The sequence below is a fragment of the Amphibalanus amphitrite genome, unplaced genomic scaffold (assembly GCF_019059575.1).
Source record: "Amphibalanus amphitrite isolate SeventyFive unplaced genomic scaffold, NRLGWU_Aamphi_draft 001033F_arrow, whole genome shotgun sequence".
NCBI lineage: Eukaryota > Metazoa > Arthropoda > Thecostraca > Balanomorpha > Balanidae > Amphibalanus > Amphibalanus amphitrite.
Window position 1 is genome coordinate 113,943 of NW_024882527.1, and position 27,094 is coordinate 141,036.

The following is a 27,094-nucleotide window of genomic DNA, read 5'->3' on the forward strand; positions in this document are numbered from 1 at the left end:
GAGAAAATGTACGTTGACGTCATTTCAGAGCAACCGAAACTGCTATCGGTCTACCACTGAACGGACTTGTTGATTCGCATGTTGTCAGTCAACATTGCATGCAGTAAAGCGAAGAATTGAGTGAGCAAGGGTGTGAGTTTACAATTTATGAGATTTGAACGCTGATTCAGTGAAGTAAAGTGATTATTTGTACATTAGTTTTTCAGAGAAAGTTATCTAGCATTTGTAAATCTATGGCGCTTCATCGATGTCAGAATTGGATACGACCTGTGGGAAATGTGAGGAATTCTGTCTCATTTATTCAGAAGGTATGTCGCGTCCATATTGAAAAATAATTCAGTTATGTATTAACGTGGAAGCATGCATCTTAACTTATTAAGATTAATATCAAATGTATTTAACTCACATCAGTATCAGTTTAACCCAGATCTGCCCACCGTATCATTTATGATACGATGAGTCGCTCGACCGTTGCTAGGCAACCGACTTCCATCCGAAAGACGCCGAAACTTTATTTTGTGATGTTGTGTTGTCAGTCGTGTGTACTATTTCTAGAGTGGGTAACCTTTTCTATATTTCATATATTTTCCGTGTAGCATGATTAAACAAAAACAGCTGCCCACAGAAGTCGTAATTTACCAGACCCAATAATGCCGACGTTAGTATGCTAACTAGTGCTTTCTGCCAAACTGCTCAATTTTGTGGCAGCATAGTACCAAATGTTCAAGCTCACACACCAGGTGGTTGAATACATTCTTGCGCCAAAGCTGGCGTGTCAGGAATGATAACAACATATTCGTATCATATATGATACGGTGGGCAGTTTCTCACATTAGCCTACACAATTACTTGTCCCTAATCCGCATGTTTTCCGGTCACCTCGGAGCAAATTCTAGACATTCTAGTGGTGGATGACGATGTTGATGGAGGTGACGTCTTGGTAAAACCATCGGAGGCGTCCTACGACACGGACGAGTACTCTGGTGATGATGAGGATGTCACGGAAGAACGTGACCTCAACCGGCATCCTGCTCGGCAGCTGTGTGTTAGGGCCAGTGTGCAAGGAAGAATAAACTTTCCGAAACGCGATTCCGAGAAAGAAGACGTCTCGGAGACCTTCAGAGATGCATGGTTAAGCAGCGTCGTTGTTGCATCCCAGCAACAGAAGTCGAGAAGGTCCTTGAAGCGACATGAAAAGTGGGCAAAAGGGAACACATCCATAAGTCTAAATGGAGCACGTGCCTGAAGTCTGAGGTCGAGTGCAGTGTCACGAAGGAGGATATCTTGTCCTTTTTGTTTATAGTGTCAGAGAACTCGAGGTCAGACTTCGACGATGTCAAAAGCGTGAAACACCATGACCTTCCGGACGAGCTTGAGGACTTCGTCATGTATAAAGGAAGGGATGTCTCATTCAGAGAGGAATCACGGTATTGTGTGACTCGAAGCCTGAAAGATGCATACTGGTGAAGACGATCACAGGACAGTGCCCTTGCTTCCACTTCAGATCTTTCGTCTCTTTGCTTCGAGACCTTCCTGAGCTCTGACGCTGGGCCAGCAACGTTTCCGCTTTACCTCGCATCTCTGAAGGTCTTCGAGACGTTTTCCGTCGGAATAGTGCCCCGGAAAGTTTCTCTTCCTCGCACCTCGGCCCGAGCATTCAGCTACGGAGCAGGATGACGGTTGATATCACGTTTTCTTGTGACATCCTCATTATCACTAGAGTATTCGTACGTGTCTTAGGACGCCTCCGGTGGTTTTTACGAAGACATCATCTCCATCAACATGGTCATCCACCACTGGAATGTCTAGATTCTCTGCCAAGATAAGTCCCAGTGACTTGAAGACAGACGTTAATTGGTAAGTTACTGTCTATTAGTGAAGAACTGGCCACGGAAATTGTATTTGATACCTTCCAGCCCCAAAAGTAAGCATTATGTCAGAAAGCACTAGTTGACCTACTTACCTATAGGTATCTATGGGTATGGTCAATAACGATTTACTGTTTCCTTGGTGTCATTATTACAAATAAACTCAAAGCTGGCAATTCTGAGACGTTTTCACAAGTAAAATTATAGGCAAATGCAAAGGCTCGTTAAGGTGCCATAAAAGTGCGAAAATGCCCAGCGTATCATATATGATACGGCAATTTCCGACAAAACGAGTACAGCCAACAACAAATGACACATGCTGGTAAGCAATGTGATTCAAAAGTACCCCAAAACCAGCGATACAAAAAAATCTGAAAACATTTTTGTTCTGGGCAGATCTGGGTTAAATCAAAGCAAAATCGCACAAACAGAGTTTTGTTCGGTTATTTTGATTGATATATTTTTTGAAGGTCTTCATCATATTTTAAAGTTCATTTAGAAATCATGTGGCAAATTGTAATTAAATATTGACGATTGATCCTTGGGTAGGTACCTACCCAGTACCGACCACTGACTGCCTGCTGTGTTCAAAATATTCTGATGGAGGCCAGGGCAATGAAGTGTTTGCTACTTCACCCTTCAAATTTTTTCAGGCTTTCCTGAAAATGATCTGCCAGCAGTGCAGGTGAAGGGCATCGAGGCTCAAGTTCCAAAGGATGACCAGAGATTCCCTGAAACACTGTTTTGGCCTGATGAATTGAAGTGGGCCAACACCAACAGGTGAAACAGAAGAATATGACTTTGTCAAAATTTTGAAAGATGAATATCCCCATTTTAGATTTTAGCTGGTGAGTACCCTGTAATCTGCCCCCCCCCCCCCATCAGTATCATTTGTCCCTGTACTTGTCATATTTCCCTGTCACATGTCCCTGTCAACTGTCACCACATCTCTGTCTTCTATCCATGCCCTGTCATCTGGCTGTCACCCTTGTCATTATCTTCATATCACTGTCAGTTTTCACCCCATCCCTGTCCCTGTCTGGTGTCTGTCACCTGTCCTGTCACCTGTCACTGTCACCATGGTCCCCATCACCCATTCTTGTTGCTTGTCCTGACACCTATCACCTATCCCTGTCATCTGTTCAGTCACTGGTCCTGTCCCCTGTCCTGTCCTGTTACCTGTTCCTCCTTACCCAGTCTTTGTCACCAGTCCCTAGCATCTGTCCCTATCACCTGACCATGTCATCTGTTCATGTCACCTGGCCCTGTCACCTGTCTATGTCACCTGTTCTGTGACATGTCACCTGGCCCTGTCACCTGTTCTGTGACCTGTTACCTGGCCCTGTCACCTGTTCTGTGACATGTCACCTGGCCCTGTCACCTGTTCTGTGACATGTTACCTGGCCCTGTCACCTGTCTATGTCACCTGTTTTGTGACATGTCACCTGACCCTGTCACCTGCCTTGTCACCTGTCCTGTGACCTGTCACCTGACCCTGTCACCTGTCTATGTCACCTTTCCTGTGACCAGTTTGTGCCATCTATCCCTGTCATGTAGTCTTGTGCTCTGTTCCTGACACCTCTCTCTGCCAGGTCACCATGTCACCTGTTCGTGTCACCTGCCTCATCACTTGCTCAGTGTCTTTTCCCTGTCACCTGTCCCTGTCCCTTTTACACTGCCAACCACTCATGTTACTTGTCATCTGTCACTGTGCTCTATCTCGCGTCCCTCTGGTACCTATCTGATGTTTGCCCCTCCCCCCCACCCCGGCAGCCACCGGCGGCCGGCTATCTGTCGCCCCCCCTGATATCTGAAGCTTGCCCCCCCCCCCCCCCCTCCTCGGGCAGCCACCCCACCGGCGGCCGGCCGTCTGTCGCCCCTCTGACACCTGATATCTGCCCCCCTCCCCCTGCGGCCAGCTTTCTGTCGCCCCGCTGATCCTTGACATCTGTCCGCCGGCAGCCACCGGCGGCCGTCGCGGCCGTACCAGCCGCCGGTGGACGTCCACTCACAGCTGTCGGAGGTGTTCCGGGCGGTGCTGGGTCCCGCCGCCGGCGCCCACACGGCCGTCGGAGACCTGGCCGCCAAACACCGGCTGCTGACGGCCTGCGCCGACCGGCTGGGGCACCACGTCACCAACAGCCAGCTGCACAACATCACCACGCTGGGTGAGTGGTGCTGCACAACATCACCACGCTGGGTGAGTGGTGCTGCACACACCACGCTGGGTGAGTGGTGCTGCACACACAACGCTGGGTGAGTGAGTGGTGCTGTAAAACATCACCACGCTGGGTGAGTGGTGCCGTACACAAACGCGGGTGAGTGGTGCTGCACAACATCACCACACTGGGTGAGTGGTGCTGCACAACATCACAACGCTGCGCTGGGTGAGTGGTGCTGTACACACAACGCTGAGTGAGTGCTGCTGCATAACAGCACAACGCTGGGTGAGTGTGTGCTGCACAACATCACCACGCTGGGTGAGTGGTGCTGCACAACATCACCACGCTGGGTGAGTGGTGCTACTGCTGCACAACATCGCCACGCCGGGGTGAGTGGTGCTGTAAAACATCACAACGCTGGGTGAGTGGTGCTGCACAGTGCACACACAACGCTGGGTGAGTGGTGCTGTACACACAACGCTGGGTGAGTAGTGCTGCACAACATCGCCACGCTAGGTGAGTGGTGCTGCACAACGTGACCACGCTAGCCCGGCAGTTGCTGGGGTATTTCGCCACCCACCGTTTGCTGGGGGGGGGGGCGTTAAACGCCCCCAGCCGATAACTCGAGAACCAATAGGCGCAGCGAAACACACGAGGCGGCAAACGAAAGAACGCGACGAGACGCTTCAGATGAGTACTTTAAAGTTGAATTTTGAGGTCACAGGTCGGGTCAAGGTCAGGTCAAACACCTGAAATCGGGCTTTCAGTAGCATGGACTTCAAGACTTCGCAATGAGCGCCTCTCGTCATAAACTCTGTCAAAACGGTGCACAATCCATCATATAAGGCCTACAAGAGTGTCAGCCCCATGTAGGGGTCAGTTAAGCATAGGTCAGGTCAAGGTCAGGTCAACCGGGTAGGCACATATCCCCGAAAATCAAAACTGATATTCGCAGCCTGTGACACATGTTTTATGGGTAATTTGGGGCGTAGAACACGATGGTGACATTCATTTTATCATATGTGTACGTGTTTGGCTCAAAAAGTTCAATTTAAGAAATGTATGTATCATGGTCGTGAAGTAGTCACGAGAAATTGCCAAGATTCAGTCAAGATTTTGGAAAATGCGGAAACGATAATCAATAATCGAAGATAGCCATTTGATTGTTCATGGTATTGGCAGTCTAATGCCGTTTACGGCATGTCTGTATGTCTATTCTGTGATTTTATATGATTTTTTGAACATATGCCGTTTTTGGTCGAAAACTCAGAAATCATGACGTCACTAAAACCTCGATATTTCAAAAATTTTCCGACCGATTTTTTTGAAAATTTTGTCACAATAGACTTAAATCAATTCCCTACAGGTACCAAAAATTTGGCGCGCCTGCGGCGCGCCGTTTTTATGCTATGGCCCGGCGAAAAAAGTGGGGGCGTTTAACGCCCCCCCCCCAGCAACTCGCGGGCTAGGTGAATGGTGCACTGTACAATTTACATTCAACATTGCCTCGTTACATCAGCGTGCTATATGACATCGTTACATCGCTATTAATTGTGATAGGATAGGCCACAATTAATACAGTCGCTACTTATTGTGTATGATAGACCCTGATGACTACAGTAGTTCGTGCGAATGTTATCATCGTCAAGTTTCTAAAGCAAGTTACTGATTGCAACGTGTACGTTGCCCGTTAAAAGTCGATAGGAAGCAGACAGTGATTTATGCAATGCGAATCGAATTCCGAGCATGTCACTCACACACAGAAGCCCACGCTAAACCAATACCTGCGTGTCTGAACTAACATGCAGGTGTTATTTTCATGTGTCGCTCACCCGCCTCATTTCACTCAGGTGACGTCATTTCGTACTACTCGGAGCCGGTGACCACCAGCACTCCGCTGGAGCAGCTGAGTGAACAGGAACTCCCCAAGAACATACACGTTCAGCTCGAGTACCTGCGCTTTCACCCCGGTGAGTGCTGGCCGGCGACTTCGCATCGTAATCCTGACATCATCAGCCCATGGGTACAAGTACACATGTCTCAAATTGTCTTTGGTGTCCCTGTGGTTTCTTTATCTAAGGTTTTGAATACTGCTTGCGACTTATGTCAAATAACTTCTATGTTCAATGCTGTCAGGGTCCTTTTTAATTTTTAATATCGGTTCCTTTCAGAAACGGATACTAAGTTTGGTGGTGTGACTGCCTTCCCGAAAAGTTCGACAGTGGTCTCCTCTATAAAGTACAAGAAGAAGTACCGCGGCTACGCGACGCCCAAATCCTGGCCATACAAGTAGCCGCTAGTCCTTTGCAAGCTGTTGTAATATGTACCGTCTGTTGTGTGTGACAATATAGACCATCTTTATACCGGTGTTGGTTATTACTTCATTATTTTTTTATCGAACTCACCCGACGTGTATCAATGTATTTGACCACTCTTTTGTCGAATTGACTTGACATGTTTCAACGTATTTGACTCAGGACTGGTTTTCATTATATGTCTGATGTCACAAATCTATTTTTACCTCAAACCCACGGAAAGCTGCGTGAAATAGCGAAAACAACACACAGCTGCCCTTGCCGGGCGGAGATGGTGCGGTCTGACTGTTCAACTTTCTGCTGTGACAACGGTGTTCGGTAATCCAATAGCGCCTGAGGGCCCATTCTCTGGCCGCGAGACCCGTTCGGTGACCTGCAGCCTGTGGCCGACCTCTCTTACGGCGACTGCTCACCGCGCCTGACTGTAAGCACCCGGTGAGCAGTCTCTGTAAGGGAAATCAGTCAGTTGTCGTCGCAACATCCGCAAACGATCCGAGTGGCGAATAGTGCTTTCTGCCTAGTGCTACAAGAAGATCACCGTTGCAGTTGCAAAACGGATGTGACACCCTGTAATTTCACCTCATTAGACGGGGCAGTTGCATGATATTGTGTGCGAGTTTTTGCTACCAATGATCCAGCATTTGCTCCAAGGCCATATATAGTATATAGATTTATAGATTTGCTCCGTTTACATTTTCGGGCGTTTCATTTGACATGTTTGATGTGGCTCCCTCGGATAGCTGACACGGGTCAGTGAGTCTGCCGACCGTTCTGCTCTCCTCTTTAACCCACCTACCGCACCAGGGCCCTGTATCACGGCACGCCGCTGCCCGCCGCTGCCACGCATTGGCGCTCGGTATCCATGGAAACGTAAACAACCTTGTTGATTCGGTTAATTCTTATGAAAACCCAGCGCCAACCCCTGGCAGCGCCGGGTAGCGCCGTGCCGTTAACCAGGGCTCGGACGTAACGCGGCTACAGCGGGCGCTGCCTGTGCCGTATCATACCCAGCGGCAGAGTGCAGCTACCGACCTCCACTGCCTGCAGAGCGGACCCGGCGTCTGCGGACTGACGACCTCGCCCGGACTCGCGACCAGGTGAGTGTTCGACTCCGGCGTCACGACGTGTGTTAATGTCGTGATGCAAGGCTTCAAGGGTCACCTCCGGTAAGACTGGGATGGTGCTCATCTTTTCCTTGCTACAGCAGCAGACGTGCATACCGGGAAACGACTCGGCCCCGTCACTGGGTCCTGTGTTGAAATGTTTATGCTACAGACACTTCTTTTTAACTAAATTTGTTAATTAAACCTAACTGTTAACGTGCTTGTCCTTGTGTTATATGAGTGCTGGTTCTTCATTACATCACTCAATTACACTCCAGAGATTTTAAAGGCGTGTTCTCCTGTTGCAGGTCCGCCCTGGGGGTCAGTCGTCCGTCCGGCGCCGGTAGATAACAGGCAAGCGGCCCCTCTGATCCGCACTAAATGCAGCCATATCAGTCTTAGAGCTAGTGCGCTTGCTTTGTGAATGTGTACGACAGTGTAGGTAATAAGAAAAAAAAACGCATTATTTCGTAGTTAGAGCCCATCTTTACTCTCATTGCTTTGTTTTCTCAACGTCGCACTTCTTATCTTGCTTTCCTTCATAGAATGCTCGCCCTCCGCCTTCCCTGTCTATTCGCACGCTTCTTGGGCATTCACTTTAGTGAAAATTCGTTTATCTGCGCAGCTGTACTGCATTTCGCTAAAAAATAAGGCGAAAATTGTTAGAGCAATTGGGAGTGTGAAAAAGGTCGAGGGACTTTCTTAAACAGACACTGAAACTTCAGCTATGACATCATGGTCGAACAACTACAACCGTCAGTAATTGTTTCTCACCACCGCCAAGCACTGGCTGTCTGGGCGGGCCGCGTTGACTGTCTCTGCGCCCCTATATTTTCTGTCTGATGACGTGGTCATACAGCACCACCTGCGTGTAATTGGGCGACGAGACCAGGCTGCGCGTCGAACTGTCGCCGGGAGACTCGACCCGCGGGTCCACGCTCACCACCTTGCGGTCGCGGCGCGACTTGAACACCAGTCCGTGCACGCTCTCTGAGAGGACCTGCCAGTTGGGCGTGTTGTTGCAGCGCGCGTGCTGCGTCTTCCAGTTGAAATAGGCCATATCGCTGAGCCGCGGCATCAGGCGCGCCCGGCCACTGAAGTACTCTGAGAAGTCGTCCGTCTTGAGCCGCTGCGCGTAGTCGACGTAGCCGGAGATCTCCTGGTTTCGCTCGTTGAGATTCCGCAGGAAGATGACGGTGGTGAGGCTGCCGTCGCGGTTGGCCGCCTCGCGGTCGGCCAGCGCGCGCAGCAGCGGGTCCTCCAGCAGCAGGCCGTCCGAGGCCAGGGCGTCCTCACGCGCGTCGCGGCTCACCTTGGACGCCTCGTACTCGGCGCGCTTCTCATCGAACTCCCTGCGGCGCATGAACTCAGCCGTGCCGCGGTAGCCGAGCTCGACGACGGCACGGGCCAGCGTCTGGTCCTCCAGGTAGAACATGTCCTGCCAGGAGGCGATCGAGTCCAGGTAGGCCTCGTACGTCTCAAAGTGCGCCACCGCGTTGACGGTCTGCAGCTGCTCCTCGCTGGCCATTGTGGCCGGTTGGGGTGGCGGGCTCCGGCCCCGGTCTTCAAGGTGGTGGGAGCGCTCGGGCTAGTATTGGTAGTATCGGAGCTCGTTGTTACTTGGTTGGGACTCGGATGCACGTTTGTTGGGCCAATTTACTGTGAATTTATGACCGGATAATGTGTTTTCAGCGCGTGGGATGAGGCAATGGTTTGATTGTCTTGGAGTCGGACGGCGATTTGCTCGCGAGCTGTTTCAGGGCTTTCGTTCGTTATGCGTTTGGGATCAGGGTATATTGAATTAGGTTTGGGACTGGTTTGGGACCCCTATTTCTTCGAACTCGAACCAACTCGAACAAGATTCTGAGACTTTTCAGACCTCGTGAGTTTTCCGTCACGTAATCCTTCATTGAAGTGGTGGGACAGGCATGCACCATGGACCGAAATTGCACGTGTCTAGGTAATGGCTCTAACTTCGACATGAAGCAAAGAGTCGAAAAATGGTCTCAACGTTTAAATATGTATTTAAGCAATAACAACAGCATTTGCATTTCGCAGTTCGGACATCTCGTCTGACTTCCTGCAATTGCATGCTCTTTTAACCCGCGCACCGACGGGGGGGGGGCGGATATCCGCCCCCCTGAGGTTTTTCGCGGATAGCGGGAAAACCGCGGCGCGTAGCGCCGCGAAATTTGGTATGACTATTCTCTCATCAATTTTACACATGGTGTGCAAGTTTGAACCTCCTAACTTTTAAGGTCAGGTCACCAGGTCACTTTGAATGACCCAACCTCAAGTCACTTTTTTTGCAACTTTGTCACCGTGCCAGAGCTACAGTAGATGTCGGAGGCCTTTGAAAGTCGCAGGATGTTATTAGGTCATTAGTAGCTACAATTTGTATATCTCGGAATTTTGATGTCGGTGACCTAAGGTCAGGTCAATTTCGCGACCTCCCCATTATAAGTCAATGGGGGAAAAATCAACTCCCTGTTTTTACCACTAAAACGGGTCGGAATGGCCCCATATACCATACATGACTTCACATACGATCAACCTTCACTACCTTGAGGTCTGTTTTGCTGTTGGGCAGCTGTAAGGTCATGTGACGTCATCAAAGGTCACCAAAGGTTTTTTGCCAATAACTCCTTACAGGAACAAGATACAGCCGCGCAGATGGTCTCATTGTGTTCAGCTCGTCAAGACGCATCGAATGATATACATGATGACCTCAAGGTCACGTGACCTGAGGTCAACCTTTGACCTTGACCTTTCGAGGTCAACATATATATCATTCGATGCGGATTGACGAGAGGATCACGATGATGCCCTTAGTTTGTTCCTATCTTGACTACTTCGAAAGTTATTCGAGAAAAACCCTCTCCATATCTAGCGCCGCCATTTTGACTTTTTCGACCCCTGTGACGTCATCTTTGACCTGACCTGAAAATGACCTTAGTAAAAATTGTAGACCTTGTCCGTGCGTATCCGATGCCGTTTACCGCTTGTCGCTATCTTGCTTCGTTCTCGAGATCTCAGGGGGGGGCGGTCATCCGCCCCCCCCCCCGTCGGTACTAAGTTGGCGCAGACCCCCGTCGGTGCGCGGGTTAACCTCTGTAGGAAAAATGGTTGGCCATCGACTGCTGATCATCCCTCAGTGCTCTCATTGCAGTCACATAGAAACACCTAAGGCGTAAGACATTTCATTATCGTTCAACCATAGCCCAACCTCAATCTCACAGTTACTTTATATCGTGATCTACGAATCACTTTCGCACAACTTCCATCCAACATCTCATCAATAAACAATGCTAACGAACACGATAGCGCCGCATTTTCCTTACTATAGCAGAAGTAGCTATCATATTGGGCCCTCTTTTTAACAACGGCTACAACAATCCACACGGCTCAGTCTACCCCGCCTGCCGACTGCTGTGACCGGACTCGGCCGCCGCCTGTCACCCTGAGGTTCTGCTCGCCCAGTCGCCCTCCCCGGTGTGCCGCTGTGGCCGCCACCGGTCAGGGCAGGTAGCCGAGCGAGTCCTCGATGTCCTGGTCCGAGTAGCCGTGCCGCAGCCGGCGGCCGGCCGGCTCCGGCTCGCTGTCGCTGCCGCTGCCGCTGCCGCCGCTGCTCAGCAGGTTGGTGGTCTGACTCAGCCGCAGTCCGGAGAAAGTAGCCGCAATCTCGGTACTCTTCTTCAGCGTGAGCACGTCCTGCTCTCGCCGGCGCTGCGAGCCGCCGCGGTGGAACACCCGGCCCGCCTCGTCGGCCGCCGAGACCACCAGAAACCGGCCGCCGCCGCCGCCTCCGTCATCGGCCGCCGAGCCGATGCCGGTGTCTGTGCTGCCGGCTCGTGACAGCGAGGTGGCCCGGCCACCGCGCCGCCGGTGGCCGCGGCCGCCGCTGCTGCCGCCGCTCGACTCCCCGGTGGAGGCGCCGCGCGGCTGCTGCCGACGGGCCCGCTCCGATAGCAGGTCGGCCGCGCTGCGGCGCCGCTCCGCCCGCTCCCTGTCGGCCTCGTCGGCCGAGGCGCCGCGCTGCAGCGAGCAGTAGCAGCGGTCGCTGCCCGAGCAGCTGTCAGCGTCACAGGTCAGCGGCAGCTCGATCAGCGAGCGAGACGGCCGGCGCTCGCCCCCGCCGCGCGGGGAGTCGAAGCGGTCCGCGTCCCGATCACAGCCGCAGCGGGCCGGGGAGCGGCGCTGCGTCCTCCGCCGCGACCGGTCGGGGGCCGGCTCGCTGTCGGCCGACACCGAGCCAGATATCTTGGCAGGGAACTCGTCGGCCAGACTCTTGGCGGCGGTCTCCTTTTGCTTGGCGTTTCCGCGGGCGTTGTAGAGCTTTCCGAACGGCGTGTGCTGTTTGAGGTAGGCTGACGGGGACTGGAAGCCGCCCGTCCGCCAGCCGAACCGCGACAGCGACTTTTTGGTGGCCTTGAGCACGTTGCTGATGGTGCTGCTGCCGTCGGACGTGCTGGTCTCGCTCTCGCTGCTGAAGAGCGCCCCCTTGCGCGTCTGCTTCTTCATGATGCTCTTGCTGCGCTGGTACATCTCGTCCTTGCTGAGTGTGAGCGCCAGCCGGAGGAGTAGCTCGCGGTGCTCGGGCCGCAGCTCGCTGAACGACATGCCGCCGGGCGCGATCACCCGGCGCAGCACGTCATCCACGGTGCGGATGCCGTCGCGCTGTTGTAGGTGCGCCAGCAGCTGTCCCAGGTCCACGGCCGGGTCGGGCGCCGCCGGCGGCGGTCGCCGGTCGGCCGACGAGCTCACCACCTGCAGCGCGCTGCGGCTCGGGTCGGACGAGCTGCGGGCCAGCCGCCGGCCGCCGCCGGCCGCCGGCTCCCTCTGCCGGGCGGCCTCGGCGGCGGCAGCCACCAGAGCCGGCACGGCGCCCACGCTGCCCGTCCGCCGGCGCAGCGAGCCGTCACTGGGCGCTGCGTCCCGCGCCCGGCTGCGGACACTCTCCCTACTCGGGTCCCGCTCGAACCCTCGGCCGCGCGAGCTCCCCCTGCTGCTGCTGCCCCGGTAGAACTGTTTCGGGTGCATGCTCTCTCGGCTGTTGTCGGGACTCAGCTCTTCGCGTCTGCGCATGCTTTCTCTGCTGCTGCTCCTCTGAAACTCCTTCCTCCGTACACTGTCCCTGCTGCTGCTCCTCTGAAACTCTTTCCTTCGTACGCTCTCCCGACTGCTGCTCCTCTGGAACTCGCGTCGTCGCACGCTCTCCCGACTCCTGTCCCGGCTCAGCTCACCGTGCCGCCGCAGACTATCTCGGCTACTGTCGCGGCTGAGACCGCTCTCTCGGCTCTGGTCCCGGCTGTGGTCCCGGCTCTGGTCCCGGCTGAGACCGCTCTCCCGGCTGTGGTCTCGGCTGTGGTCCCGGCTGCGGCTCCTGCTGGAGCTGTGGGGACGCTCCGGGTCTATCTGCTCCCCTAGCGAGGCCCCTCTGTTTGACCGGCGGTCGGAGCGGCGCACTGCGTCCTGTCGGCTGGGCGGGCCGGGCGGCGGGGGCGGGGCGCGCCGCCGTCGCTGCCGCCGGGCCGGCCCCAGTGCGTCCTCAGAGCCGGAGCCGCCGCTGCCGCTGACCAGGATGGGCGCGTCGGCGGGCCGCGGCTGCCGGCGGCCGCCGCTGCCCGCCTCCGGCTGCATCCGCATCAGCAGCGCCTGGTACAGGTTGGCGGCGATCACGATGGCGTCCTCGGCGGCGGCGCACACGAACCCGTGGCACTCGAGGGCGCCCAGCGTGCCGGGCCGGCGCATCACGCAGGCGAGCAGCGGCGGGTGGCGCGCTGCCGGCGCGTCCGCCGGCAGGCTGCCCTCGTCATCATCGAGCAGCCGGCCGCGCTCGGGACTCTCCGGGTCGCAGATGAGTGGCAGGAAGCCGAACCGCAGCCGGCCGCCGCCGCCGCCGCGACTGGCCACGAACTTGACGGCTGCCCACACGGCCACTGTGGTGAAGGGGTTGAGCAGCTCCTGGTCGCGCCCGTAGCGGACCCGCAGCCCGGTGTCGCTGATGGACAGCGAGTCAGAGAGCTGCGCGGCGCGCCTCCGCCGCAGCCGCGGCACGTACAGACGCTTCAGCGGCTGCTGCAGCTGCTCCAGACGCGTGGCGTTGTCGGCCACCTGCACGGCGCCCAGGTATTCCACTGCGAACTCTGTGCCGTGGCTGGGCCGGCCGACGGCCGCCTCTGTGGGACCGGGTGTGACGACCGGCCGGGTCCAGAGGGGTGCAGAGCTGCTGACCGGCACCAGGGCGCCTGCCTGACCTCCGGGGCCGCCGGCCTGACCTCTGGGACCACCTGTCTGACCCACGGGCCCGCCGGTCTGACCCCCGGGACCACCGCCGCCGCCTGGAGGGGACCACAGGGTGGTCGTGGTCGGGCGCGCCGGCACCACGCGCGGCGGGGGCGGTGGCGGCGGCGGCTGTTTCCGCTCCGGCGGCGCCTCCACGGGCTCGTAATCGCTGTGTGAGGAGCTGGTGGTGGCGGCGGCTGCTGCGGCGGCGGCGGCCGGTCGGAACAGGGAGTCGATCCGCTGCTTGTAGACGGAGCTGCTCGAGTCCGAGTAGGTGCTGGACGAGTCAGCGTCCAGCCGGAAACTGTAGCCGTCCGACACGGGCCGGCTGGTCAGCATGGTCCGCCGGTGGCGCCGCCCGGCGGAGCGCCGAGCAACTGAGCTTCGTACGGCGGCCGGCTGACGGCGCTAGTGGCGACACCTGTCGGAGAGAGGCGAGAGTGGTCAAACAGACCATTTGGCAAACATCTGTCGGCTTTGCGATGTGACAAGTCACGATACGGTGAGCGGGCGGCCGTCGAAGCGGATCGGCTGAGAGTGGACGCCGCGTGTGGTGGGCGGTCGCCGGTGGTCATCGCTCACTGCCGACCGGGGAGACGGCTCCTCCGTTAGCGGCCAACGACCAGCCGGACGCCTTTCCTGCTAGGTGCAGTGACTGAGGCGCTGAGGTGTAACACCGTCGGCGTTGTTAAATAAACATTGAAGCCTGTTGAGCCTGCTTCAAGATCCCCGGCTGCAGCGTGTTCCCGTGAGACCCATGGGACATAACTGAACACTTCGAGACCTGGACAATATCCAGAAGTCTGTGACCAGGTGAATGTTTTCTGCGTGCTTACGTGATTCGAGCACGGAACTGGGAGCCTGAGACTGAGAGACTGAGGCTGTGGTTGGAAGAACACGCCATCGAGACTGTGCACATTGGCAGGTCTTGGCAGCCAGATTCAGCTGTTTGCCCCCAGTGCTGATACGGCTTTCGCTGAAGCAGATACCCGATCGGATCACTTGCCGTGTGCCGTATTGTAAGTCGCTAAACGAAACCAATAATTATGTGTAGTGATAAGTGGTAAAACTGCGAAAAAAGGTCATATGTTTATAGCTCGCGGCATTTGTCCGTTGAAGTCGATGTGAAGTATTCGTTCATTTTGCCACAGCAGTTCCAGCTCCATGGTCCAGGAAAAGTTTTGTCCTCTACTTATAACACCGCTTCCTAATCGTTTCTATCCCTAAGGGATAACGGTTCTGGTTGCACCCCTGCGTTGTGAGGTGACAGGACCCTTGGCCACGGGACAAGATGTCGTGAACGGACCTCGGGTCATGGATCACCGAGCTAGTTAGGGCCAGGGCCAGTTTTACACAAATTTTACACAAATCCACACGAACGGCCGTGTCGCAAAATGAAGGTCAGATTTTTTTATCGGGGAGGTGAACCAGACAGTTGGCATGCTCGCAGGCCGAAATGACACAGCTTGCCATTGCTGACCAGTTGAGACATCTGCCTGCAGTTTTCACAGTCCGGCGTTGGTGGAAAAGCATACGGCTACTGGCAGCGCTGCCGATCGTCCCGGATCGGGCGTTCGCCCGCCAGTTCGACCGTGACTGACATAAGCGTAGGAACCATGGGTGCAAGGGCGCAGCTGCACCCACAATATTTCTCCAGTGGGTGCAGACAATGTATTCTGCTACCACAATAATCTGAACCAAAAACCCCTTTTCTCATCAACACTACTTTCCATGCAGCACGGCAAATTCAGGATATGTTGCCAACTATCCATCTTTTGAAGCATTTGCTTTTGTGATGGTCTTCAAAACTTACATTTGTGCTGAAAAAAAGGAAATGGAGCATGTGATTGAACACATACCGAGCCGATGATCCACTGTCAAAATTTTTAGCCCGATATCTTCGAAAATGGCTAAGTTGGCCGCTTTTACTTTTTGCGGTAGTCAATATTGACAATATTAACCCTCACATGTGTGCGGCGTTTTCCAGCTTCTAATGTGTAGGGGGGGGGGGGGGGGGGTAGGGGCTGATCGAGCTAGAGCTTCGCGGGAAAAAAAACGAGGGGGTTGCCCGTGACGAGAGGAAGCCGATGAATGATACCCAATTTTAAGGTCCTAGGTCATTGGTTGACCTTCCAGGTCAGGTCAATGTTCCAAAAGTCGGGAAAATCGGGACCTGCTAGAACTGCGTAAAGTGAAGCTGTTATCGGGTTTTTCGGGGTGCTGATCACGAATATCCTGTTAGTTTTGATCACAGATGATTTCTTCATGCATTTAGGCCAGATCGGGTCAGGTCAGGTCAGGTCAACCATTAGGCGTCCTACCGGCTATCCATAGTAGGTGTCAACTACCACTGACGGCGTCGTAGCATGTTACGAAGGCACTAAAACTACTTCGGTAACGTTCAAATGGATGCTAAATTCGAAATCAGCCCGAAAACTACTCTAGAACATGTAGTACTCGAAAAAGTGAATCGAGGTCATCAAAGGTCAATGACCTGACCTGACCTTCAGGTGACCTTCACACCCACCGTGATGCATGGAACGAACATCATTTCACATGTTTGGACGTCTACAATCACAAAAAGACTGGAAACGCGCCGATAATGTGAGCTGACATACCTACGCCAAATCGCGATTCCGGCCGAACATGGTCTCGAGCATCAGGTCACAGGTCAAAGGTCTTTTGGGTCAGGGTCATGAAATTTTCAGAGTAGGTGTAAAACTGATCAACTCGAGGGTACTTAAAGTTTCGTCGCGATCGGCCGCTTTTTGCGAGAGTTATTTGCGAAAAAACCATGGGGGGCTCATCCGAACCCCCTACACATGCCAGGGAAATAATGCTTCCAAATGCACTTATCGGTAATCGGTCGCTACCTTTTCGACATGGTATACAGTATACACCCCCCTCAAAGCTCGTAACTCGTAACGAGCCTTCGCTCGGGTGTCGCTCCCTACCCCCCCCCCCCCCCCCCCGCTTGGCCATGGCTGGATATCTGCACCCATGCACCCACAATGTTCCAGCCGTTCCTACGCCCATGGTGACTGAGATCACATTGAAAAAGGCGGCCGGTTAGAGGTTAGAGGAGGCAATTGGTGACAAAAGTGGCCAAGCTTACGCGCACGGGCTATCCTGTCTCCGGAGAGGATCGTGAGACGCTATTGGAAGAGCTCCCTGAGGCTCATTATCTACAAGAGCCTCCAGCAGCTCAGTCGAGGGATGGTCGATGACAGGTCGATATGCATTTTCACGCAGGACGGCGTGCCAGCTCATCGCTCTGCCAAGGTCCAGCGGTGGTACGAATCGAACCTGCCGTAGCTCTGGAGGAAGGAGGGGTCATGCCGGCTACCATCTACATAGACCTTATCCTGATCGAGGAACTTAAGGATATCGTCCAGCCAGACTTGGACAAACAGAAGCCGGCGGTCAGCCTCAGCGCCTTGCCGTTACAGCTCAAACGGGCATGGTAAAAAATCAAGCCGTCTGTGCTGCCAACCTGGTCGCCAGCGTACCAAATTGCGAACAAATCCCTGTTCGTGGGGAATTACTGAACGTTGAAAAGCATCGCTGCCTCTTATAGAGCAACTTGGATAACACATTTTTTTTTATACGACAAAACTTATGCAGGACCCTGTAGTCTGCGATGTGGTTGTCGAGCGTATGTCAGTTAGCCGTTCGGCATGGTTAAGGATGCCTTTTTATTTAAGCAGGGCTTTTTATCTGTAATGCATCATTTTAACTAACGATTAGCCGGGTAGCTTTCGACATTGAAATTACCCGTCGGTTCCCCAAACACGGCCGGTAGCTCGTTTCGTATCTCGGCCTCTGCTTCTCGCCGCTGCACTGATGCCGCTCCTCATTCAATCACTGAGTGCGGTACTGGGGGTGATTCGTGCCGCCAGGCTGCTGTCGGCCGCGGGTGCATTACACCGATAGTGTCTGCACTGAGCGCGGCGCGGCCGTTTCCGTTTCGACTCCCGCCGTGAGACTTGGTCGGCGTTGCGGATATTGTGGCGGCGTATCGACGATATGATGTGCGATGCTAGTCACGATGGGTGCCCGCGTGCGATATACGGCGCGGGCGGGCGCGGCTGTTCCCACCCAGCGGAGCCTGCAGTCTCCGGGGCTACGACCGAATCGGCGGACCGTAGAATCGCTCGCCAACGGAAGATTGACGAGGTGTTTAAACTGCGATTTCGTTGAAGAGCATGCATAAGTTACTTGCTATAACTTATAATGTTTAATCATACCGAAGGATTGTGGATAACAACTAAAGTAGCCGTACTCGCAGATACAGTGGGCTCTGTGGTCTACCTGGCCGCGGCCCGCCGGGTTGTCACCGCCCATACATTCTGCACCGGCGTCCCTGTCCGGTGGGTTTCTGCGGCGCGCGGCGCGCTGCGGTGAGGCGCCGGCACCCATCGGTCACGCATGTGCCGCTCCTGGGACGGCTGGGTGCGCTCCGCGCCGTTCTCGCCCCGCCCTGAGCTCGGCGCGTGCACTGTTCACAGCTGGTGCGCGCAGAACGTGCAGTAACTGCAGGAACCTCCGGGACCTCGGGTAGGACCAGCGCCCGGGCGGTGGTGGGTCCGGTGCTGCTGCTTCTTGTCTAGAGCACAGACGGAGTTATCCCCGGCAGCAGTAGGTCAGTATCTGACCACTCCGACAGCTATCCTTTGTAGTGAGAGGACACAAGTCAGCCTGCCCGCGATGACAGTTCCAGAGTTGGTTTTTAGCAGTTATGCGACAATCGATGGCCCACTGGGAGCGCGTGACGTGCATCTGTTCACGATTCCTCTCACATGGGGATGCCATCTTACAGAGACGGACTGGCACGAGGCGCTGCTCAGCCGATAGTGACTAGTCGGCCGGCCGTGACCCACCACCTGCAGCCAGTCGGTGACACAGAGGTGCGTGCACTGTGCAGGTGCTCGCAGAACGTCGGTCCCACTATTAGACCGTCGGACTGGACCATAGCCATCGGACTACGGTCTCAAGGACCAGTAGAGCACAATGCCTGCCGGACCGCCTGGGACTGTCGGATCCATAGAAATAAAGTCGGATCGCCCGGGATCGATGGACCTCAGGGCTCGTCGGACCGTGCCGCTGTGATGACGGGGCGCCGCTCTCCCGGCCGGTTCATCCCCGGACAGGGACAGTCCAGTTAGGCGGCTGTGTATCGGGATTTGGCGTCCGTTCCGGGCCGGCGGTCCGCCTCAGAGGCGCGTTCCGGTCCGATGCGGCGGCCGTCCGTCCGCTCCTCGCTCCCCGCCCGCAGCCACCTCTGCAGCCGCCGCCGTCCGTTCCTCCCTCCCCGCCGCCCCGCAGCCACCTCTGCAGGCGCCGCCGCTGCCCGATGTAATCACGGCGCGTAATGGCCGGTATCGGCCGCCGCCAGCTACCGGCTGCGGGTGGGCGGACGACGAGTACTTTCAATGAACGCTATCTGACTAATTAAAGGGACCCTCCCACCTTAACATTAGTTTTGAGTTGAGATAGCCAAATTGGTGGCCATGGCCTGAAAATACCGGTTTGGGCATTCACAACATCGAAAAATGCTTTAATTCGGAGATATGGAATTTCAAACTTGCAGTTTTCGGATTCTAAGGGGCTAATGCATTGGTATGCATGCCCCCTTAGAATTTGTGACGTCAGCGGAGATCTAACGATTTTTAAATCTTTTACTAAAACGTTTGGCAGCACGCGGTGGTATATGCTGCTTTGCGCGCAACAAATGCCGCACTTTCAAATAAAGTCGCTAGGAACAGCGGAGATCCCAAAAAGTAAACAAAAGTAAAAGTCTAATATCTTGAAAACCGGTGAATATTTTTCGATGAAATTTGGTAGATATTCATTTTTGCTCTTTCTGAATCCAGCGACATCACTTTCATGCCAATTCATTAACTTTTTTGAAGGTGGGAGGGTCCCTTTAAACAGGTACCACGTCTTGACGCCCCCAGCGCCGATCTACTGATACCTACATGACTCATGGCGGAGCTGAGAAAGGCTACTGGGTGGTAGCGAGCCCATGGGGCTATGGTTGGAGCGCTGTTTCTGTGTTGATGTGGCTTCAGAGATTCACTCTCATTACCCGGTCCGCGGGCATGGATGAATGATCTATTTATAGCTTGTAGAGATTAGCGCTGCTCCTTCTGGTAAAATGTGCTCGATTTTTCAGGCGGATAGGCAAGATTTGGAGGCTCACTCTCGCTGGTCGGCCGATCACAGGATTGGTGCCAAGCAGGGATGCGGAGCCGTGGAAATTTCAGACGGCTCCGGCTCCAGCTCCGGCTCCGGAGAAAAAAAAAACGGCTCCGGCTCCGGCTCCGGCTCCGAGTAAAATGATCCGGCTCCGGCGGCTCCGGCTCTGGCGGCTCCGGCTCCGGCTTCTACTCTGTACATCCCCTATGCGATCAATTAAATACGGGTGGAAGAAAAAAGTCGATGGGATTGGTACACGTTGCTTCTGTATTTGTTTAACAAGGCTATTTTGAATACCACATTGTTTTACGCCTTGTGCTGTCAAACCGAACTAGGTAAATAATTGTTTCCTCTTAAGAAAAGGAGCCGGAGTCGCCCCCTTTTTTGACGGCTCCGGCTCCGGCTCCGGCTCCGGGCTATATTGTTTCACGGCTCCGGCTCCGGCTCCGGCTCCGGCTCCGCATCCCTGGTGCCAAGTGACGGACTGGGTCCCCAGTTTGCCCGGTCATCGCTCTGCTACTGGAGTCTCTCTCTGGCTGTCCAGTCCGGGCCTGTCCACCGCTCTCCACTCGGCCAGTCCGTGCCTGTCCACCGCTCTCCACTCGGCCAGTCCGGGCCTGTCCACCGCTCTCCACTCGGCCAGTCCGGGCCTGTCCACCGCTCTCCACTCGGCCAGTCCGTGCCTGTCCACCGCTCTCCACTCGGCCAGTCCGGGCCTGTCCACCGCTCTCCACTCGGCCAGCCGGCCGCTCTCCACTCGGTACACCGTGAGTCGGTCGGCCGGCACCTGCTGTCGGTGCCAGATGGGCCGAGTGGCCGTGTCGCGACAGCCGGATATCGGTGCCACTCCGCCCGCCGCCGCAGACGGCACACTCTGCCTCTGCCAGGGCGCTCTACCGAGCTGATAACTTTTTAAAGCGCTGAAGACCTCATCGGCACCCCAAGAATGCCTCGCCCCCCCATTGGGTAACAAGAAAAACCCGACATTTGGATACGAGGATGACCTTCTTGGCGAAGAGCAATCGCGCTTGCAACATTGTGCCTATTGGGTGCATTCCATTCGTTGCAATTCGGTATGATGATGAGCGTCTTCCGTTTGGAATATTGTGTATGTCCTCTCCCATGAATACCTACCTTTCGCCCATCCCCGACGCGTCGGGAGGTGGCCGCCGGGTCGGTCGGATTGTTCGCTAATGGCGTCACCCACGGCCGCCGCCGCCACCTGACCCAGCCACCTACCTACTCATCGTGTATGCAGTCTCGGCGGAATGCGCTACAAGCCAGACGCCGCGGTCGCGCCCCCTTTCGCCGCAATGTGAGTGCCAACTAGTGTGCAACATCAACAATCAGGGCCGGCTTTTACTGCCCGTCGGTGTCTGCCTCTGCTGCAGTGAAATGCGGGCATGTTACGGTCGCTGCGCACTAATTTACCTAACTGAGACGGTTGCACGTAGGATAACACTATCATGCAGACCTAAACTAAGGCGGGCGGAGGCAGCTACTCAGTCTTCGGCCGCGCCAGGATCCAGAGGGCTCAGGTGATATTCCTGTTTTCGCGCCGACACCGGTGACCTCAGCGCGATAGCCGGAACGAAAGCCATTTCTGGGAACCACTCGGCCTGGACCGTGTCCGTCCGAGCACTCCCTGTGTCCGGGGGGGGGGGGTCTGAGGACGGTCCAGGTCACCGACACCACCCGGCGCCGGCACCGGCGCGGCGCGGAGACGGGCACCGGGTGACGCCGATAGCGCCCTCGGCGGCCGACCCGCGCCGCCGCCGCTCACCCCGCACGTGCCGCGACCCGATGCAGGCCGCTCGTCCGGCCGGCACAGCCGCACATTACCAATGGTAATCAGCGTGGGGTGGCGGCGCCGGGCGAATTCCGTCCGTGTCCGGTACAAAGCAGCGCTGTCAGTGACCGCGGCCCTGTCGCCCGGCCGGTGCCCCGCCGGCGGCTCCATCTGATGTGGCGACGGGGGATCCGCTACCCATACCTATATGGACCCGCCGCTGTGTTGCGGTGTCCGCTACTGTGCGGCCGGGGAGGGACGGCCAGTGGTGGCTGCGGAGGCCGCCTCCCTCGTATGCCCGCGGGCGGCAGAGGCTGCCTCCCCGATCTCTCCGCAGGCTGCAGAGGATGCCACCGAACACATCTGGCTGCTGGTCTCCCTAACGTAACCGCCAGCCGCGGGCGCTGGTCTCCGCAATCTGACCGCGGGCTGTAGTGAGTGTAGGGGCTCGTTTCCCTGATCGAACCGCCGCGCCGTCCGCGGAGGCTGCGCTGCCTCCCACATCTGGCGGCGCCGAAGTTCACCGGTCACGGTTCACCGCCCGCCCTCTCCGCCGGGCCGCGGCGCGCACTCGGAGCGCTAAATCGGGAGCAGCATCTCGGCGGGGCCGGGGTGCTGAGCGGGCGGAGCCGGCTCCCAGCGGGTACATACCGCGCCGAGCGGAGCCGCTCCAGGGGATGATCGATGGATCACCGCCAGCTATCGATGCATATCACAGCATCTCAACGCCCATTAGCATGCTCATCGAACGTTCCCTTTCACACGGCCCACGGTGTGTAACTGACCTATCCACCCGGCTCGCTGGGCGCAGATTGGTTAGTCACGGTACCGATTGCCCACTGCGGGGCAGTCACAGGCCCACCGCAGTGGTGACGCGACCCTGACCTGCGGACGCGCCCTGCCATCCGGCTGGTCCGACGGCGCCACCGCCATCGATCCAACAATGGCGGCCGGCGCCGTCATCGCTCGCCCCCGAGCTGCTGCGATGGCTTATGAATGGCCCGCCTCGCATTGTTGACATCGCTCGAGTTTCAAAAGCGCCTTCCATTGAGTTTGATGCGGGTAGGCTCCATCACTTCAGCATTCAGTTTGGTTACCGATATATAGTGACTGAATAATAGAGAATCGGTTTGTCGATGTGTAGGTTGATATATGGTACCAATATGTCATAGCTGGCAGCTGACCTGCTACGCTGGTTTATGTGACAGTCGCTGAATTCCAATGGATTGACGCACTGAACAACTTTTATAGTCCGTGCGGCGTGCACGTTTCTGCTGTAGCTCGTAACTATAATGTGGTGTTGAAATGTGATGTGTTTATTTTACCCATTTGTTTAAATGTTACCAATTATCTTGTTACAACTATTGTTCATTGCACTATTATATTTCCTCGCCTATTACAATATAGGTACTGCTCTCAAGCAGCTTCCGCGAAATGTGCAGGAACTCAGGTTTGTTTTTCAATTGAACTACGCAATTCTAACGAATAGTGATTTTAACTTTTGAACGCAACCCTTCGGTTGTAAACATTTTAAATATAATTTCCCGGCCTCCTTAGACCACTTGGTATCTCTTCGGGTAAAAATTTAGTACTGTTCTGTTTGAAAGTCATTTTCCCTGCTAATTTGCAATGGAACAAGCTGATATAAACCGTAACAGGTACCTAATTTTTTTTCGGCAAAATATGGACTGCTGAGAAGAAAGTGTCACTACTGGATCAGGGCTGCGGAGTCGGAGTCGCAGTCAGTCGGAGTCGATAGTTCGGCCCGGAGTCGGTGTCGGAGTTGCCAAAATCTTACCGACTCCGACTCCGGTGTCGGAGTTAACGCTGTATGGCTGCATGTCCCTGCACCGGAATGAATGACTCGAGATTGACGATGCTCGAAATTAGATTTTGTCGAAAAAGGTAATTGTGCTTTTTTGGACGAACGTTTTCAGCGAGCGAAGCAGAAGAAGTTGAATTCCCCAGAAACTGCTTTTTAATCATGCATGTTATTGTTAATGCATATTTGCAACGAAAGGGCTCGGAAGGCACGTAGGATCGTTTCAGGCAAGATGAAAACATATCCATTATTAACTTTAATATCATGGTATGAGGGGTAAATGATAACAATAACAAGTCAAATGTATATTTAGACACACAAAGCTTTCGGTACGAAAATACCTTGATCACTGTGTTACAGAAATGAGGACAGAAATATATAGGGCCTTGACAGAAATGATCACCGGCAGCTTGTAGGGGAAGGTGGGGTAAGGCGGACCAGCTAAGGTTTGAGGCCGCATATCTTGCTACACTGCTCTCGTAATTCATATTATTTATAGTCTTCGGAATGCTCAATCCTTCCTCTGTTGATATGTGTAAAGACTAAATTTCAAATTAAAGACATCTAGGTGGTGGATGCTCTTAAAGAGGGACATGTCAAAAACTCAGACAAGAAAAAACGTGGGGTAAGATGGACCACCCAGCAGTGCCTGCTATCCGTTCATGTGTGTTACACTTCTGCTCTGTACTCTTGTAAAAAAAAGTAACCAGAATGGTAAAATAACAAAATGAGCCTTTATTCTTTACTCATGTGTGATGGAAGTGCAGCTAAAAGCTGGGAACATGTGTGTTGATTGTCGTTTGGCATGAATGCATGCTAACTGAACACTTGCATGCATGGCTCACATGCAACAAAGACTCCTTCCTAAAAAATTAGCTTACTTAAACTTGTGTCAATGTTTTGGAAAAGAACTTTCCATATGCAGGGTACAATGGACCACCACAGGGTAAGATAGACCACAGTGGTCCGTCTTGCCCCAAATCTAAATTCTGTCATTATCATGACGTATATGTCAAATAGCCCAACATTGCAAAACCTTGCCTTTCCTAAAGTGTGACTTTAACTAAGTTTATAACTTTGTTCTTCACAGTTAAGGGCAAAATAGAAACTAATCATGCAAGAAAGGCGCCGTAATTGAATCACCCGTAGACCTCTTATATTAGATCGGTTTGACGAAAAACAACATTTTTCTCAATAACTCAAAAGCTATGCATCCTAGCAGCATGAGCTCAAGGTGGCCATTGTTACGAAGGAACACAAACATAGTAAGTGCATAAAGCAGTAGATGCCAGCAGCGGTTTAGCCGGGACGGTGGTCCGTCTTGCCCCGCTGGGCCAACGCTGGGCCGTCTTACCCCACCTTCCCCTACACAAATATAAAATAGCACTCGAAAAATATGTCACAGTCACGAGATTAACTATCTGGGTCCTGCCACTAAGTTCACAGCGCATGTTGCTAAAGTTATAAATCCAGTTCTAGTATTGATGGTATCACGTGCAGATATGTGAGCCATCAATACCATCAATACCATCAATACTAGAACTGGATTTATAACTTTAGCAACATGCGCTGTGACCTTAGTGGCAGGACCCCGATAGCTAATCTCGTGACTGTGATATATTTTTCGAGTGCTATTTTATATTTGTGTACAAGCTGCCGGTGATCATTTCTGTCCTCATTTCTGTAACACAGTGATCAAGGTATTTTCGTACCGAAAGCTTTGTGTGTCTAAATATACATTTGACTTGTTATTGTTATCATTTATCCTAACTGTCGTGGATAATTTACATATATCATGGTATGAATTTTAATGGAACCGTCCGGAGTCTGAATCTGAGTTGGTGTCCGAGTCGATTTTTGAAGTCGGAGTCGGAGTCACCCTAAAATACATCGACTCCGCAGCCCTGTGTTGAACACTCAAGTCATAAACACGAGTCTCTTATCACGAGGCTCACGAGGGCGAGGCTCCTGAAAATAAGAATGTAATGCTCCGTAGGCACTGCCAGAACGTAGAAGAACGATATGCCGTAGATAACACTTCACAAAGGGTCCAAACAAAAAATAGTCTTCTGTGCAAAGATCTGACAGCATTCACAGCATTGACAGCATTGACAGCATGCAAAGATCTGACATGGCAGTGGAAAAGTCACTTTTCTGCGTGCAATATGAATTTAACCCTCGCCGGACCTATTGGTCTTCTACATACGCGTCGGGGCCGAAAGGGGGAGGGGGTTACGAACCTCACTCGGTTTCGCCTCTAATTGAACTAGAGCCTCGCGGAAAAACGAGCTTGTGCGTGGTTACGAGACGCAGCGATTGGTTCCCGATTGTAAAGACTCAGGTCCTTTGGTGATCCCCCCCCGCCGGTCAGCGAGGGTTAAACATAATAAAAAAAAAAAATGCGCGGAGTGCGTATCGATCTATCGGGGTGGGCACATACTAGGGTATACTGAATGAGGGTTAGAAGGGGCACCTACCGTCCTCTGGTGACGATGACGACCGCTGCTGCTGTGACGTCTCTCACTGGGACGGCGCTCCCATCCGTCGGTACCGGCGCCCCCTCTGCGTCTGTCCGGTCACTGCAGGCGCGCACCTCTGCAGCCGGCCTGCCCGGCGGACCCCGCGCGCCCTGCGCCGTCCCGGGGATGTCACCTGGTTACACGGCAGCGGCGCGCTGCTCGACACCCCGCGCTGCCGCCCGCGACTGGCCGCCGGGCGCGTCCGAGCGGTGCAGGCGGCCGGCCGGCCGGCGTTCCGCCTGGCTGGACACTGGCAGCCGCCGGCAGACAGCTCCTCTCGCAGCCTCGTCTCTCACAGTCAGAGACGAGGCAGATGTGACGGTATCTCTCAGTTCCGGCCGACATCTCACACATCGCCAGATGGCGCAGAACCGTACCATACCGGCCGATATTTCGCACAAAACAACCGTAAACGTGACCATACAACATGCAGCCGTAGCCAGCATCCACCTCATACTCGGCCGTGCGGCATACGGTGCAGTCGCAGAGAAATTCACTCAAGATTTTCGGTATGGAATGCTGTGGTGTTACCCTTGTGCGCCGCTGCAGTCTCCCGCGCGCGGGATATCTTTCTGTTCACTATTGCAGTTTCCAATGGCGTGATGCAGAGCGGTGGCGGCGGCGCCTAATGTACCTATGTACTCTAGCAGTTTCGGAATGTTTGCTTTCCGGAAATGTCAAAATAATAGGCATCCCGAAATCTCAAGACTTATTTCCATAAAGAGTTAACATATTTTTTACTGTGAGTGTGACATCCACTTCCCTTTACTTGTTGAACGAAACGTATTTTTTACTGAGACATACACTTCCATATGCCTAGTTGCTTGTTGAACGACGTTCTCCTGAAATGCTATTTGTTAGAAGTAGCCCCTGCCCCCTACATGCCGAGTGACGGTCATGTCCACGCTCGTAGGATTAATGCAATATAACATGGATAGACATTGGATGTTGAACCAAGTCCAAAAAGGACACAATTATCGGGGAGATTTAGCACCGCCCGGACACATGCGGGATAGCGTTATTTGTATGATTG

General features: G+C 54.2%; 3 protein-coding genes across 3 annotated transcripts; 1 reads left to right on the forward strand and 2 right to left on the reverse strand.

The window, feature by feature from the left end:
- Nucleotides 1-86: 86 nt before the first annotated feature.
- On the forward strand, nt 87-6,394 carry LOC122369416 (39S ribosomal protein L50, mitochondrial-like). The gene is made up of 5 exons (XM_043344149.1): nt 87-308; nt 2,522-2,648; nt 3,831-4,036; nt 5,881-6,000; nt 6,202-6,394. The coding sequence occupies exons 1-5, from the start codon at nt 248-250 to the stop codon at nt 6,321-6,323; spliced, it is 636 nt and encodes a 211-aa protein (XP_043200084.1). The 5' UTR covers nt 87-247; the 3' UTR covers nt 6,324-6,394.
- A 1,520-nt stretch (nt 6,395-7,914) lies between these two features.
- On the reverse strand, nt 7,915-9,301 carry LOC122369417 (cilia- and flagella-associated protein 299-like). The gene has a single exon (XM_043344150.1). The coding sequence runs from the start codon at nt 8,974-8,976 to the stop codon at nt 8,275-8,277; it is 702 nt and encodes a 233-aa protein (XP_043200085.1). The 5' UTR covers nt 8,977-9,301; the 3' UTR covers nt 7,915-8,274.
- Nucleotides 9,302-10,635: 1,334 nt separating this feature from the next.
- On the reverse strand, nt 10,636-26,287 carry LOC122369418. The gene is made up of 2 exons (XM_043344151.1): nt 26,020-26,287; nt 10,636-14,154 (listed from the first exon to the last, which is right to left on the reverse strand). The coding sequence occupies exon 2, from the start codon at nt 14,070-14,072 to the stop codon at nt 10,965-10,967; it is 3,108 nt and encodes a 1,035-aa protein (XP_043200086.1). The 5' UTR covers nt 14,073-14,154; nt 26,020-26,287; the 3' UTR covers nt 10,636-10,964.
- Between the last annotated feature and the right edge of the window lie 807 nt (nt 26,288-27,094).

Bases quoted from the DNA above. Each gene is read 5' to 3' on its own strand.
- LOC122369416 (XM_043344149.1), top strand. From the start codon at position 248: ATGTCAGAATTGGATACGACCTGTGGGAAATGTGAGGAATTCTGTCTC. The intron at 2,649-3,830 runs GTGAAACAGAAG...GTCCGCCGGCAG, and splicing joins AAGTGGGCCAACACCAACAG to CCACCGGCGGCCGTCGCGGC. The intron at 4,037-5,880 runs GTGAGTGGTGCT...CATTTCACTCAG, and splicing joins GCACAACATCACCACGCTGG to GTGACGTCATTTCGTACTAC.
- LOC122369417 (XM_043344150.1), bottom strand. From the start codon at position 8,976: ATGGCCAGCGAGGAGCAGCTGCAGACCGTCAACGCGGTGGCGCACTTT.
- LOC122369418 (XM_043344151.1), bottom strand. From the start codon at position 14,072: ATGCTGACCAGCCGGCCCGTGTCGGACGGCTACAGTTTCCGGCTGGAC.